The sequence below is a fragment of the Drosophila erecta genome, unplaced genomic scaffold, assembly GCF_003286155.1.
Source record: "Drosophila erecta strain 14021-0224.00,06,07 unplaced genomic scaffold, DereRS2 tig00000092-arrow-pilon, whole genome shotgun sequence".
In the NCBI taxonomy this organism is placed as follows: domain Eukaryota; kingdom Metazoa; phylum Arthropoda; class Insecta; order Diptera; family Drosophilidae; genus Drosophila; species Drosophila erecta.
In genome coordinates this window covers 12,261,354-12,275,460 of record NW_020825207.1, presented here as the reverse complement: position 1 = coordinate 12,275,460, position 14,107 = coordinate 12,261,354, and the positions used below count along the sequence as shown (strand labels likewise).

At 46.4% G+C, this 14,107-nt stretch overlaps 6 protein-coding genes across 6 annotated transcripts; 1 reads left to right on the top strand and 5 right to left on the bottom strand.

The window, feature by feature from the left end:
* Positions 1–44: 44 nt before the first annotated feature.
* LOC6547468 (cuticle protein 8) lies at positions 45–973 on the bottom strand. Its single transcript, XM_001974884.3, has 3 exons — positions 782–973; positions 365–721; positions 45–294 (listed from the first exon to the last, which is right to left on the bottom strand). Exons 1-3 carry the CDS (start codon positions 800–802, stop codon positions 112–114), a joined length of 561 nt encoding a protein of 186 aa, XP_001974920.1. The 5' UTR covers positions 803–973; the 3' UTR covers positions 45–111.
* Positions 974–1,000: 27 nt separating this feature from the next.
* On the bottom strand, positions 1,001–2,816 carry LOC6547469 (trypsin 3A1). The gene is made up of 3 exons (XM_001974885.3): positions 2,621–2,816; positions 2,513–2,556; positions 1,001–2,453 (listed from the first exon to the last, which is right to left on the bottom strand). Exon 3 carries the CDS (start codon positions 2,037–2,039, stop codon positions 1,236–1,238), a length of 804 nt encoding a protein of 267 aa, XP_001974921.1. The 5' UTR covers positions 2,040–2,453; positions 2,513–2,556; positions 2,621–2,816; the 3' UTR covers positions 1,001–1,235.
* LOC6547470 lies at positions 1,565–2,816 on the bottom strand. Its single transcript, XM_026980146.1, has 3 exons — positions 2,621–2,816; positions 2,513–2,556; positions 1,565–2,453 (listed from the first exon to the last, which is right to left on the bottom strand). The coding sequence occupies exons 1-3, from the start codon at positions 2,712–2,714 to the stop codon at positions 2,274–2,276; spliced, it is 318 nt and encodes a 105-aa protein (XP_026835947.1). The 5' UTR covers positions 2,715–2,816; the 3' UTR covers positions 1,565–2,273.
* A 4,966-nt stretch (positions 2,817–7,782) lies between these two features.
* Positions 7,783–10,402, top strand: LOC6547471 (ventral anterior homeobox 2b). The gene is made up of 3 exons (XM_001974887.3): positions 7,783–8,114; positions 8,987–9,135; positions 9,316–10,402. Exons 1-3 carry the CDS (start codon positions 7,877–7,879, stop codon positions 10,072–10,074), a joined length of 1,146 nt encoding a protein of 381 aa, XP_001974923.3. The 5' UTR covers positions 7,783–7,876; the 3' UTR covers positions 10,075–10,402.
* A 432-nt stretch (positions 10,403–10,834) lies between these two features.
* Positions 10,835–13,282, bottom strand: LOC6547472 (alpha-1,3-mannosyl-glycoprotein 2-beta-N-acetylglucosaminyltransferase). The gene is made up of 7 exons (XM_001974888.3): positions 12,190–13,282; positions 11,700–12,130; positions 11,535–11,639; positions 11,384–11,474; positions 11,246–11,328; positions 11,100–11,187; positions 10,835–11,035 (listed from the first exon to the last, which is right to left on the bottom strand). The coding sequence occupies exons 1-7, from the start codon at positions 12,652–12,654 to the stop codon at positions 10,922–10,924; spliced, it is 1,377 nt and encodes a 458-aa protein (XP_001974924.1). The 5' UTR covers positions 12,655–13,282; the 3' UTR covers positions 10,835–10,921.
* A 123-nt stretch (positions 13,283–13,405) lies between these two features.
* Positions 13,406–13,814, bottom strand: LOC6547473. The gene has a single exon (XM_001974889.3). The coding sequence runs from the start codon at positions 13,805–13,807 to the stop codon at positions 13,415–13,417; it is 393 nt and encodes a 130-aa protein (XP_001974925.3). The 5' UTR covers positions 13,808–13,814; the 3' UTR covers positions 13,406–13,414.
* Between the last annotated feature and the right edge of the window lie 293 nt (positions 13,815–14,107).

The following is a 14,107-nucleotide window of genomic DNA, read 5'->3' as shown; positions in this document are numbered from 1 at the left end:
TTTCCCCCTTTCACTTTAGAGGAGCACATGATAAACTGATATTGTTGATGTTTCTGGAAACTGGCCGTTTATTTTCATATCATTCAGCAGACTGGCTCAGCACAGCACCTCTTATGGATGGTACTGACCATCCTCGATCTCTCCATGCTCGGACTGGGCGGCCAGTGCCAGACGCTGTGCCTCCTGTTGGCGTCCAATGGCCGCGTGCTCGGCGGCGATCCGCTCGAAGGCGCTCAGATGCTTCTGGGTGGCATGTGCAACGGCGGCGCTGGCATGCGGAGCATTTTCTAGTGCCTACAGAGGTGTGGAAGACAATGCACCATTACAAACGATTTGGGGCCACACCTGTGCACGGAACACTCACAACTTGGCCTGGTGTGTGGTTGGCATGCTCTTGCGCAATTCTATTGTAGGCTGCGAAATGCCTTTGCTTGGCTGCCTGGACGGCGGCACTGTCCTCCAGCTTGTGGCTCAGCTGAGGATGGAAGCCGTGCTCATCCGCCACATACTGCACGGTGCGCACCTGGTTCCTTGGGTCCACATAGGAGAAAGCGCCGCGAATGACACCCGATCCATCAGACACCTCAGTATGCTGGCGGTCCACATGGCCGGGAGCTCGACCAGCCTGGTAGCTGAACACATACGGACTGGCTGGAACCTTCGGTTCCGGGGTGACCAGATGGGACACATCGGCCTTAGCGGCTCCCAACAAGCAAACGACCTTGACATGCAAGCAGGAAGAGTTGTAGTTGAGTAATATGTTGTGTAGTCGCACACTTACCAAAACTATAAACTGCTTCATGGCTGGGTTGTGTTGCCTCTCTACTCAAGTTGCGATTGGTAACTGGCGGTGACTTGGACAACACTTCGGTATTCGCAGTTCGTAAGAGCCAAAAACTGGTATTCGAAGTGCCGAGATGCGCGTTTTATATGCCACTACGATCGGCTAATCCACGAATCCGAAACTTGTTTTTACATTTTGCATTCATAAACAAGGTAATTTGACATTAAATTTGAATTAACTAATTATTTTTCGATAAGTAACATTTTGAGTTTTTGGTTAGTCATCTGAACTTGAGAATTAGCAAGTTATGGGCGTTTAATAAAGCTAATTTACAGAGTTGAAAAGTCTTATACATTAGATTTGTTATTAGTATATATGGGATACGTCATAACTTAAAAGTAGCAGTGGTTTTGACTATTATTTCTATGTAGTAATACAGTTACAGATTAGGCTAGACCAGCTCCTCAATTGTCTGCGATATCCAGTCGTCATAGGCGGAAACTTTAGTGTAAATGCCAGGAAACATGGCGTTTGCGCAGCCGAATCCCCAGGACACAATGCCGTAGAGTTTCAGCTGGCCATCTAAATATGTGACAAGTGGACCTCCCGAGTCTCCCTGGCAGCTATCTCTTCCTCCCATCTGAGTTCCCGCACAGAACATGGTGTGGGTTACGCTGCCAGCTCCCAAATAGTTTTTGGCACACTGATTCTGTTCACTTAGATGGACAACTGTGTAGCGAAGACGATTTTCCGGCTGCATTTGTGAGATGGACTTACTGCCCCACCCGCTTACAAAAAGCTGGGCAGTCGGCATTACGACGTCTTGATTGGTGGCCAAGCTAATGGGTCGTATATCCTGGCTATAGACAAGGGGTTGCTGCAGCTGAACAATGGCAATATCATTGTTCATCCTCGTGGGCTCATGGAACTTGGGATGCGGTATGATCCGTTGGACGCGTATATAGCTGCCGCCCTTGGTCCAATCGCTGGATCCGGCTCGAATCGCGTAATATTGCGGTTTGCTGTACTCCAGCACACAGTGAGCAGCAGTCAAGATGATGGTGGGTGACAAGATGGTCCCACCGCATGCATGGCGGGTGCCCAACTGCAGGGATACTTGGTGCGGGAAGAAGGTGATGTGCGTCTCCCAGCCGCCGACAATGCGGCCGTCCTGTCCGCCGTCCGTGGAGTTTTGGGCAGCCGTCGTCCAGATTAGACATAGAGCAACTGCCAGTCTCAAATCCAAGCTCATCATTTTTTCTTTGCTTGCCAACTGCGATGGAAATCAGTGTAGTTCAGGTCTTTTATACGGGAACTCCAAGTCACACGGCTTATCTTATCGGCAGACCCAACTCTTTTTGGTGGCCCCTGACCTTCTGGGACCTATCTTACGGGATTTATAGATATTTATGGATAGATGGCTTGGGACAAACTAAACTGACGGCGGAGGTCAAGGGGGCTGCTAGTGTCTAGGCTTTTGCTCTTCCAATCATCTTTCCATGGCCGTCACCTGCTCCTTGAGGTAATCCAAGTGGTTGACACTATCCTGCATCACATCGTACTGGTAGCCCACGTGCTGCAGGATCAGTGTCATCTTCTGCAAATTCTGGTGGCTATAATCCGAGACCACGTCAACTTGGGTGAAGTTCTTCAGGGTTTGGTGCATGATCTGTGGGTGGAACTGGTCTATTAGTTTTCCTCATCCAAGAAATACAAGTTGCAGCTCACCTCATTGCTCTTGGAACCTCGGACTACTTGGCGGGCCACAGAACCTATTGATCATCCAAAACATAGACTTCATATCGATTTTACTGAGAAAGCAACATTGCAACTTACCCAAATTATTCACATTCACACCCACGCGGGCACACAATCGCTTCTTGGAGTCGTCGAATAAATGCCGGGCACTTGAACTGGTCGCTGAGGCCATTTTATTTATGGTTAAGCTTTGTTTAAATGTTAATAAACTCGAAAAATGTAAACAAAGTCAAGGTAAAACAGCTGAGATAGATTACACCCAATAACAGCAGTGTGACCAAGGGCACCGTAAGCTGTTAAAGTAAAACATTGCGCTAGCCATCGGTGGAAAGCTGTGCTAAACTGTTAGCGGGGACAGACACCCTAACATTGGGAGACAATTCACGTGGAGAAAAAGTTGTAGAGTTTACAAAACAACGTTGTAGACTTCTAATGCTTCTTTCGGAATAAAATACTTAAATCCAATTCATTAAACTGGAAAATATGCCATTAATATAAATCTATGTTTTCATAGCGTGTTTTTTAGTAATATTTTTATTTATTTTATTTTTATACTTTTTATTCATATTCAATCAAAAATCATTAAAATATTAATATTAAAGTTTTAGTTACACATATTCACCGCTGACACTTATTACTACTATCTTACCAGTGTCAGGAAATATTGTGATGCCCTATTTTATTTTTTGATTTATATTTATTTTACGGGGATTGCGTTCAACAGATTTTCGGAGTTAAAATAATTTCTAGTGATTTCCCATTTAAATAGGCAATTCCTTGGAAGAAACCTTCCTCCACTTGCTGCATGATCCTTGGAGCCGCTCTGCATTCCAGGATCCCGTCGGCAGGATGCTGAAGTCGCGACACACTGACGACAGAGTGGAATGCACTGAACCTGACCCTCCAGTTTATCCTGGCTCTCATTCGGATTACATCCACTCATATACATAGTATGTAGATTTCCCCCAAAAAACTATCCAGAATTCCATGCTGGCTGGCGCCAAAAGGCGTGTCGCTAATTGCCCCTAAACGTCGGCATTAGGCGCCAACTTTAAAAACAGGAAGTAAGTGGTAGGAGTTGGTAGGAGTTGGGGCTGCAACTGCGATATTTCTCCCACATTTGGCCACTTAGTTGCCACATCGTAGCTAATAATAAAAGCTAATTAAGCGATTCTGTGCCAACACCTGTAGTTCATTTCGACCCACCAGCTCCATCTCCATCTGCCCTAATGACAATAAATTGCCGCTAAATGTCAGCAATAGGCATGCGCATCTGCATCACCAAGCGATAGTGATTCCACTCCAGCCTGGACTAGACCGCTTCTAATTAATTTATGATTTTCCTCACCGCATTAATCTCCCTCGGATGGCGGCGTCTCGAGAAAATGTCGCGAGCCCCAAACAAGACAACAGCAAAAAATGGCATGCAGATGTGGCCACAGAAACTGGAAGGAGGGGCATCGGTATCCCCACCATATAGACTGTTTGGGTTATTATGTGGCATTAGGAGGGCTCATGTTCGGGTTAGACATTTGTCATAATTACCTCAAATATATCTCCTGTACATATATACCATCTCATACACGTATGTATATACCATTTCATTTACCTGGCTGTAGAAGCTCTAGCTATAGATCCTAGATTTTAGCAAGCATTTACTCGAAATTAATTTCTTGGAAATTAATTAAAACATATGCTCATGAGTTGGGCCCATAAATCTGCCGCCACAATTATCAGTTTCAATTTGTGCGTAAAACTGTTTGATATCACAGCCCAGACTGCCGATGTCAATTAGTAGAGTCACTAGAGTATCTGCACCCCTTTCGCATTGGGGGATGGGGCCAATTTTCCGCCACTCGAGGGGAGATGCCATCCCATTTGGCTCGTTAAAATGCCGCCACAATTGTTGGAGATCGAGGAGAATCCCATCGATGCGTTGAGGTGGCAACACAGCGCACTCCGCACACTCGAGATACAAATAAAGGCAGAAGATACAGATGCAGCCAGTCTCCAGATCTGTCACTCAGTCCTGAGTAATTACACCAAATTAATTGCCCGTGGTTGTCAGGGCTCACATTGTCTGCTAATTTTTCCAATTGCACTGCTTTTCCTTTAATTGCCGCCATCAGCAGCCCATGAATCCGAATTGATTCAGCATTTGATTCGAAAATAAAAAGAAACCGAAGCACAAATAAAACACTATAAAGGCACGGAAATCCGAGAAGAGCACCGGAATCTGGTTGATAGTGTCGTAAAAAGCGAAACACTCCTATATGATTTAAGCTGCATGTTTTGTAAAAATCTAATTTGATAATTGGTCGTAATTTATGAGTCTTGTCTGCTCGCCTGAAACATAAACACACCACGGAATGACGGAATGACGCCTTTTACTCCTCGAGCTCCTCCCCAAGCATGTTTCTCAGAAAAGTGCACCCAGAACTGGGAACTCACTCACTTCCCATCCCCGAAACTCCGAATTCGAGACGAGCGCACATTAAATTAATAATATGCAGTTCATTCTCTCTCATTTTTTCTTAATTATTATTTATATCTGTCAGTTTATAAGGCGTAGGCTGCTTTTCTGCCTTGCCCGAGCAAGTTTTATGAATGAAATTAACAGCATAAGATGGGCGGAGGGGCTGAAATTCATCACTGATATTTATGGCGGTCTTTTGGCAGGATAATGCAATCTGCATTTAATTTCCGCATTAAGAGATACTCACGAAAATGTTGTAAATTAGTGTTTCGTTTTATAATTGTACAGTTTAGGCCTTAAAATATCAATTGGCACCTTATTCATAAATTATATGTATTTACGCCACCTGTATTGAATGGCTTTTTAAGATTGGCTTTGAAATCTCTTTTCAACGAAGCCCTTCAGTTAAAAGGTTTCATATTTTTACAACTAGCTCTAATAGGTGCTCACACAAATTAGCTTCGAGGCAAACAAATAGACAGCCCAACGAATTAATCAGGATACGATTTCCCAAGGAGTTCAATGCTCGCCCGCAAAAGGAGTCCCAACTTCACCTTTGGCGTAATCCGAAACCACAGGAATATCCGAGAGTCAATGGCGTGGGAGTGTCACCGATCGCCGATCGAGATACAGATACAGATACAGATACAGATGTTAGTCCAGAGCAGCCCGATGATCGATGGGCCAGCGAGGCCGCAGTTAGATGTAGCTAACACCCCGCAGGACTTGATGCATCATTAGCGGGGCGCGATGACAAAAAGAGGGCACAAAAAAGACATCGAGATTCCGGCCGGAGGACGGACTGTTCCACGCGACTGGCAGTGCAACTCCGGCCGTGATTTATGCTGCGTGCGCCTGACAAACACTCGAGAAGTGATGATTTATAATGAAGATGCATGCTCGGTTATTAATTAAATTCTGACGCGACTGCGCTCCATTTAACGTTAAATGCGATCCTCGAGCGAAGCGATCTGGTTAGGCTAAGGTTATGGTTGGCGTCTTATGCAATAGCCGACCAAAGGCCAAAAGATCCTTAATTGACTCGAAATTGCAGTACAAAGGGGTTAAGGAATGCAAAATATGTCATGCAGAGAATCCTAGCGCTTATACATATCTTTAATTTATAATATAGAGCCTTTTTACTAAAGATTGAATATCCAGAAATGTGATTATATTCATTTGGGCAGCTCAATATAGTAACTTAACCCAAAGAGCCTTCTTACCAAAGGTAGAATATAATACTGTATCATTTGCCTTTTTTATTTCCCTAATGATGCTAATGTTCAGTTTGAAGGAAATGCCTTAAGTAAGACTCCATAAATACCCTGGGAAGTTGGCAAGTAAGGTAGCCAACAAATTGGTAAATGCCTAAAAATGACGAAGTCGAAACAAAGTCTGCATTCTGTCTGGCAGTGGAATTTGAAATATGGCAAGCAATAGTCGAATATTCATTAAGCGCAATTATGAAAATTAAGTTGTCATTTTGATTTGAGTGCCCGCGACACTCGGGCATGCGGCCTCATAAGCAGATCTAGATCCCCCCGCATGCGCATCCGAATCCAAACCCGAATCCGCATCCGAATCCCCGCCAGAATTCTCATTAAATTAAATCAAACTGACAGCTCTCGGCCGGCTAAATGGATGCCCTTTCCCCCATTGCTCTCGCATCTCGGCGACTAATTAACGTGTTTTCAGATATTTTGTTCAAATCGCGCCTGAATAATGAAGACGTTATCACGGGGCATCCGCGTCCAGGAACGACACCCTGTAGCCCAGCAGATGACGTGGAGTTGGCTGCTGGCCAATTGGAAACTAGTGTCAGCCAGGCCGCCGGCTAATTTCTCAGATCCTCCCCTCCATTCGGATCCGCAGTGCCCCTTTCCACATTTCCACATTTCCCATACCCCGAGCATCTGAATTATGTGTTCATAATTTCGAATTAATGAAACTTTTACAGGGGGCTTGGGATTGGCATTCATACAAATAAGTTTTAAACTCACAAATGTGAAGGATACTATGAAAAATCTGTAAGGAAACCAATTTCGCAATTCCATTGAATATATTGACTAATATAGTGAGTATATGGATAAGGGGTTTTCAAAGTAAGTATTTTTCAAATTTAAATATTATACCTAATACACTTTAAGAAAGTTTCTCAGGCTAATGGAAACAAATGACTTATTACACCCATTTTTCAGCTACAATCTGTTTGACAAGTTTAGTTTTTTATTTTCTTGATAATCCCAGAAATTGGTTTATTCCAGGAGGATTCTGGGAACATTTGCATAAATGCTTGAAATGCTGCATTGTTTAAATGAATTATCCCACAAGAGGACACGTGTCCGCACACCAAAGCACTAAAACCAAATCCAGTCATTAATCACGTGAATGAAAAATATGTTGGCAAACGTATTAAATATATTTAGCAAGCCATCGAAATATTAAATAGCGCTACTTGTAGACAATTAGCCAAAAATTATGACTTTTAATCACGGGCAAGGCGACAAGAACAATTTCGAAAACGAAGAAGACGGCGAGGAACGTGAGCCACGCCTTCCTCGCCAACATTTCACACATGTTTTAAAAATAAACGAACTTGTGTGCCGTCTGCTGTGAAAATCGGATAAGATGTATCTGTTCCACTCTGTCCTTCTGGTTGGCCATACAATGTGAGCGGTTGAGAGACGGATGATTTTAGGCTCCGCCCCGCCAGGCGATCATCTTGAAAAATCGGCCAGTGAGCAGGATGCTCGGAATATTGAAATTAGTTTTCCGTAAGATCTCGACGCGCGCTGTTGCCTCCAGGACTTGATTGCGAAAGTATCTTTGAAATATAGATCGCTCAAATCGGTGGAAACATGAATTCGCAATCGGCAGTGCGTCGGTATCCACACAGTTTTTCCATCGAACAAATTCTGGCCAAGCCGGAAATGCGTAGCTCCACCTCCTTCGAGGACTCGGTGCAGGATGAAAGTGGCCGCGGTGGCCATTGTGTTGGTCTTTCCCGGGTGTCCAGTCCAGCCACATCGAGTTGCCTGGAGGATAACATGGACGACGGCAAAAGTGATATCGATTTGGCCTCAGATGACGGAAACGGTGCGTATGATCGATATGCTAAACAGAGGAAAAGCAATGAAAACTGACGAGAGTTCTAGTTTTCTTGAATTGGATATGGTATCTAAAAACAATAGAAGAACTATACACTAAAAGATACACTAAAAGATTCATATCACCAGACTTAAGTGGTTTTAAATGCAGAATTATCAAGTATAACTTACAAGCTCTCTTTATTTACGCATTGTAAAAAGTTTCAAACAAGACAGTACTATATAAAAATTCCAAATTTAGACAATTTGCTCTAAGACATCATTTACACCTCGGGAGAATGACCCATAACCAGCTTAGCACCGCCGTTCATTATAAGATATATGCAATATGTTATAAATATGCAATGAGTTTCCCACCTGAACGAATGAGTGCTTATGGCTGAATGATCTCATCTGTCATCCGTGCGATCAAGAAACAAATGATCAGAAATTAGCTTTTGGGTGACAGGGAATGTGCCATCCATAGCCATATCCACATCCTCGTCCACCGCCACCGCCACCAACGCAGTCGACTAATGATGCAAGTGTCACAAGCGGACAAAGAGCGGTGGCGATCTCAGAGGAGATATTCCTCCACCCGTAGAGAAGGAATTTATATGGCTATTTGTTTGCGGTCGGCCAAGAGAATGTATGCCAAAATGGCCAATTAGACGCCTTGGCTAAGTGAAATGCAACAGTCGTATTCGCGACTCAGGGGGTTTGCGGTGCGATGGGGCATCCTGTGTATGCACAACCGTGCCAACGGATCGACAAATTACAATTAGGCGAAAATAGTTGGCACCGCGTGCGCAGGAATGGCCGCTGTCGGTAGCAATAAATGTCTATTCTGGCTTTCGATTTCACACCTTAATTCCATTGCAGGTCTGGGGGATGACCGCAAGAAGCGCCCGAGAACCGCCTTCTCGGCGGCCCAAATCAAGGCGCTGGAAACCGAGTTCGAAAGGGGAAAGTATCTTTCGGTGGCCAAGCGCACGGCCCTGGCCAAGCAGCTGCAGCTCACAGAAACGCAGGTGAGCAGAGGAATCCCTTAAAAATGTAACAAAACTACCAATTGCAAGCTGCACTTAAGGATACAAGTTTGTCAATCCATCCGCAAGAGTTTGATAGCAGCCTAAATCGATCGTATCCAATGGATACATTCTGCTTGCGTCTTGAATAAGAAACCAACTTTTGTTGTACTTTGATTGCAGATCAAGATCTGGTTCCAGAACCGCCGCACCAAGTGGAAGCGCAAGTACACCTCGGACGTGGAGACGTTGGCCTCGCATTATTACGCCCAGCTGGGCATCGGGGGATTGGCCAGGCCCATGGTGGTTGGCGATCGCCTCTGGCTCTTCAGCCAAACGCCCTCGGGTCCCACGCCCATTCAGTCCATCATGCTGAATGGCAGTGGCTCCGCTGCTCCCATGGCCTCGGCAACGGCCACGGTGGCTACCGGCTCACCCATGCGTCCGTATCCGACGAGCGGCGGCATGCCGCCGTTGCCGGGTCCCAGTGTGATGGAAAGTGCCCGTAACGCGATTCTGGCACGTGGACAACCCTTGAACTTCGCCCTGCCCTTCGGCGTGGCCAAGCCACCGGCGGGCGGTGTGCCTTCAGCCAGCTACATCCCTCGCTGCAAGCCGTATTCGCCAGGCTATGTGGACTACGCGGCGTCACTGCCCGCCAACGAAAGCTATCTGCAGATGAAGTACGCGACACTGCCGCCGGAAACGGAAACCGGCACCTCCAATGGGCTGGCCGAACTGGAACGCGTCTTTGGGGATGCCAATGCCAACTTTCTGCAGCAACGCAGCACAGCTCCAGCCGCTGGAGCAGCAACATCCTATGGCCACGAGGGTTTGGGCCAAGCGCAAAGAAGCCGCAGGCCCACGCAATCGGAGTCCGAGTGCAGCGACATTGACTGCGAGCATCTGGACGAGGATGAGGAGCCACCTGCTGCGGAGTGAAACAGCGACTCGTTATCTTTAGAATTTATGTTCCGTACGTCTTTCATACACAAAAATATGCTCATACAAAGGGTAGTCATAGGGGGTAGAGTAGGTTGGGCTGTCTGTGTAGATTCCATTACAACTAGCTGAGAGTGGCACACTTTCAGACCTGGCCGGGATTACTGGGGTACCCCTTGGGGCTCAGCGCTGGTCTAGTTTCTGTTCTGGTTCTAGTACTAGCGCTAGTTATTGCTATTCTATGTTACATTGTGGGTCGGGTATTAAGGGGTATTCACTGACTGGCTCTCAACAATTAATAAATGTTAATTAAATAATCAAAAATCACAAATATTACACGTCTGTTGCCGTTAGAACTCTAGTTGGATCAACTTAATTGCTAGAAATTACACGCTGCGTCTATAACTTAACCATTGCTATAACTATTTGCAATTTAACACGATCAATTGAGAGAGGGGGAAAAAAAGCTGTAACAAAAGCGAACGACACTGACTTATTTACAATTCATTGCGTTGCTCGTGTGGCTTGTGTGCTAGAATGGAACACTTTTGGCTCGTGCCACACACAGTTCGGTTGACTACTATACATAGTGGAGACTCATTTGATTTGATTTTGTTACGCCAACAGTAGGTCCGTAGGCCAGGGATTCAAGACTATCTCCAAGTACTCCTGCCTACGCGATGGCTGTGAACAGCGTCTACTGTTCGGGGAGATTCCGTAGTTACAACTTAGCTAATTGGTCAAATAAAGATTAAACTTCATAGGGCTATTTTTTGGTATTACAAGCACACGGAGCTCGCTGCGTGGTAATGGAGGTGGAGCTGGCGGTATTCCGTCCTTAGCGTCGTTAGCTCCAAGAGAGCTCGTAGCCCTTCCAGTTGGCGTTGGGTGCCAAGTGCACGCGGCGTTTGTTGTAATAGAAGGAGACGATGCCATGGTAGGCTGTCCGGGGAACACCACTCTGTTGGCATTAGGAATCATGCAGTATTAAACACGGTTTCTAGCCAAGAGATTAATTGATCTACCTTGAAATCATCCATGAGCCCCAGCATCTTAGTTGTCCGCTTGTACTGCTCCCTTGTAGTGTATTGAATGCGAACTGGACCCTCAATTCTGTAACATCATTGGAATTATATTGCAATCATAGTGCACCTTCTTTATATAAACTCACCTGATCAGGTTTCGCCGCAGCTCGTCGTACGTAACAATAGGATACGTATAAACGCGCCGCAGAAACGTGTTATCGTAATTGTCCTGAACATGAAAGGGTTGTTAATGCGATGAGGCAACAATGCACTAGTTTACCTACCTTCAGCAAGTAGCTCATATTCATTTTAGTAAACTGCACAAAGTCCTCGCTCAGTTTAATGTGCTTCAGATACTTATCGAAGAACAAACCGCTGTGGAAAAACAAATCATTATAAGCTGACACCTTCCAATCAGTGCTGGTTATCTCTTACTTGGATACGCCTATTTTTCCAAACGTGCGAGTGCGCGATATTTCGGGCCTGATGCACACGCGATCTTTGCGCTGGGCGGGATGACGTATCCAATCATCCCAGAAGCTAGAACAGTTAATGGGCAATTAGCGATCGGCTGGCAAACGGCACAATTGCCCCACTCACGATTTGGGCCATTTGACCGAGAGCTCGGCCCACAGCTCTTTGGTGAGCATCCAGCCGAGACCGGGGAAGAAGTCGGTGCGGTAGAGCAGCTCCGGCTGTGCAGCGTCCACAACAGCAGCCTTGCCGTTGTCATTCCACGCGGACACGCACCACAGGCTGGGGTCCTGCTTGAGCAGCTTGTGCGTGCCCAGGAAGTACTCGAAGAAGTCGGGCGCCACGTTCAGATCGTCCTCGACGATTATGACGAACTCGAAGCCCACGGCGAAGGTGGTGTTCAAGGCCCATCCGTAGTGTCTGGCTATCTTGTAGTAGCCCTTGAACTTCTTCTCCTTCGGCAGCACGGTGATGTCGCTGAGATCAGGCTGCTCGATGAGTGTGACCTGCTTGCCATACGAGAGAATTGTCTCCTTGGTGGGCTCGTCGCCGCAGTCCTGCCGTAGAACATTAGCATAAGAGGGATTTCAATGCGGCAACTATAATGAAGACCAACCTGGGACACGATAATTGGGAACTGCTCAACGCTGGGCCTGTACTGAACCAAGTTGTCGATGCACTTCTTCACCGACACCCGATTGCAGGCGAAGACCAGGACTGGAAAGACGGGCTCGCCATTGGCCAGATATGTTTTCGTTGGAATGCGCGCCGGGGCCACCTTGGCCACATGCTGTTCGGGCAGCTCCGCCGAGATTTCGGCGGCCACGATGCTGATCTGCGGCGTGGATGCCACTGGCGGCGGTTGCTTCGCCAAGTACTTTAGCTTGACGAACTCAAACACGTTCTTGGCCAGATGGTGGCTCTGCAGACTGGCGTCGCGGGCCTGTGAGTTGAGCCTGTAGGCCTGCAGCGCCTGATGCCGGCTGGTGTGGATGCCCGTCTGGCGCAACAGCAGGTAGTAGGTGGCATAGGTCCACGTAACCAGAAACCCAATTACCAACAGCACCTTGCGCGTTCGCATCTTCTTGGGGGGGAATTGGTGGGTGTATGTGGCTTAGGTGGTGCCGTTGGTGCTGGTGGTGGGCGTCTGCTGCGGTGCGTCCCTACCGCTGCAGCGGCATTGGCGATCGGATTTGGATACGGATTCGGTGGGATTGGAAGCCCTCGGCTGCCCTTCCTCTACAGCCGAGCACCCGTGTCGAGCAGCCGTGTCCAACAAGCGTGTCCAGCATCGGGCACGGGCACGGGCCCAGCTGGATACCTCGGCATCTACTGAATATGTATGACTAGCAGTCGCTGGTCACACGTCACACTCCAGCGACCGCCAAGCTGGCAGATTTCGCCGATTCTCGGCAATTCGGATTCTGATTTGGATTTGGATTTGGAATCGGATCGAATCTGTGTGTGCAAATCGAATTGCGGATGTGTTACACGCTCAACGGATACGCTGGAAGTTCGATGGGCTTGTGCGCCGGTTGGAGTGCAGAGGTCGATTGCCTGGCTGCCTGCTCCAGCTTCCACTGACCACCACTGGTTACGTGTTTGGCCGTAATTTGCTTAAATTCAAAATGTAAACCATTTCGTGAAACGCCAGCGTTTTAGAGATGGGGGAAGTGTGGCCCTCTGGCCGATACTATCGGTGTGGCACGAAATAACGCACTAGCGCGTTACAAAGGAAGTCTCAATAGGGGGACTCGCAATTACATTGGCGCACATTTTGAATTTTAATTTATATTATTTTATATTACTTTTTAATTGCATTGTTTGTTGCATATTTGGGCCTACGTTGGAACATTGGGATACTTGGGAATGTGCAACTCCAGTCGCATATGCCTGCGCACTTGGCACTCGAGAAATTCCTGAACATTCCGCATTTCCGGCTGATGGCATTTCTCGGCATCCGCTTTTTTGTACATATCATTACGCAGATCCTTTAGAAAGCGACGGGGTTCTTCAACCAGACGGTTTCTGTTCTTAACAGGCACCCAAGAAAAATCCTTTTGGTAGCCCGTTGAACGGCACTGCGGCTTCAAGGGCTTTTTCGAGTCCATAATGTAGCCTTTCATATAAGAACCATTATTTAATTGCGCTTCAGTAGCTTCCATTGCCAATCTTTGATTTGCAAGCACGATCTGCATGCAGATGTGGGACAGTACACATATCCACCAGATCATTCCAACACTTTTCAGCTTATGCTATAAATTGAACGTAAAGGGCAAAGGTGCATCGATCAGAGTTTCGTTTAATCAATTAATTCGTTTAGTTTAGTCGTTAATTAAATTAGCTTAACAGTTACACTTAGGAGACTAGTAGGTGCTTATGAGTTAGACCGAGCTCTTCAAGTTCTCCAATATATATGCATATTTATATATTTATATGTAAGTGTTTTATGTGTATTTTTATAAGAATCACTGTTGTCTGTCTGTTTCTGTTTCTGTTTCGGTTTCTGTCGCAATGTCGCAATGTCGGCTGCC

What these genes read in the sequence shown, in the direction of transcription:
- LOC6547468 (XM_001974884.3), bottom strand. Translation starts at nt 802, where the DNA reads ATGAAGCAGTTTATAGTTTTG. An exon ending in TGAAGCAGTTTATAGTTTTG is followed by an intron (nt 722 to 781) that starts GTAAGTGTGCGA and finishes TTGCATGTCAAG; the next exon opens with GTCGTTTGCTTGTTGGGAGC. An exon ending in ACCACACACCAGGCCAAGTT is followed by an intron (nt 295 to 364) that starts GTGAGTGTTCCG and finishes ACACCTCTGTAG; the next exon opens with GCACTAGAAAATGCTCCGCA.
- LOC6547469 (XM_001974885.3), bottom strand. Translation starts at nt 2,039, where the DNA reads ATGATGAGCTTGGATTTGAGACTGGCAGTTGCTCTATGTCTAATCTGG.
- LOC6547470 (XM_026980146.1), bottom strand. Translation starts at nt 2,714, where the DNA reads ATGGCCTCAGCGACCAGTTCAAGTGCCCGGCATTTATTCGACGACTCC. An exon ending in TGTGAATGTGAATAATTTGG is followed by an intron (nt 2,557 to 2,620) that starts GTAAGTTGCAAT and finishes GATGATCAATAG; the next exon opens with GTTCTGTGGCCCGCCAAGTA. An exon ending in GAGGTTCCAAGAGCAATGAG is followed by an intron (nt 2,454 to 2,512) that starts GTGAGCTGCAAC and finishes TTCCACCCACAG; the next exon opens with ATCATGCACCAAACCCTGAA.
- LOC6547471 (XM_001974887.3), top strand. Translation starts at nt 7,877, where the DNA reads ATGAATTCGCAATCGGCAGTGCGTCGGTATCCACACAGTTTTTCCATC. An exon ending in GGCCTCAGATGACGGAAACG is followed by an intron (nt 8,115 to 8,986) that starts GTGCGTATGATC and finishes ATTCCATTGCAG; the next exon opens with GTCTGGGGGATGACCGCAAG. An exon ending in TGCAGCTCACAGAAACGCAG is followed by an intron (nt 9,136 to 9,315) that starts GTGAGCAGAGGA and finishes CTTTGATTGCAG; the next exon opens with ATCAAGATCTGGTTCCAGAA.
- LOC6547472 (XM_001974888.3), bottom strand. Translation starts at nt 12,654, where the DNA reads ATGCGAACGCGCAAGGTGCTGTTGGTAATTGGGTTTCTGGTTACGTGG. An exon ending in ATATGAGCTACTTGCTGAAG is followed by an intron (nt 11,329 to 11,383) that starts GTAGGTAAACTA and finishes TTTCATGTTCAG; the next exon opens with GACAATTACGATAACACGTT. An exon ending in CTGCGGCGAAACCTGATCAG is followed by an intron (nt 11,188 to 11,245) that starts GTGAGTTTATAT and finishes ATGATGTTACAG; the next exon opens with AATTGAGGGTCCAGTTCGCA.
- LOC6547473 (XM_001974889.3), bottom strand. Translation starts at nt 13,807, where the DNA reads ATGATCTGGTGGATATGTGTACTGTCCCACATCTGCATGCAGATCGTG.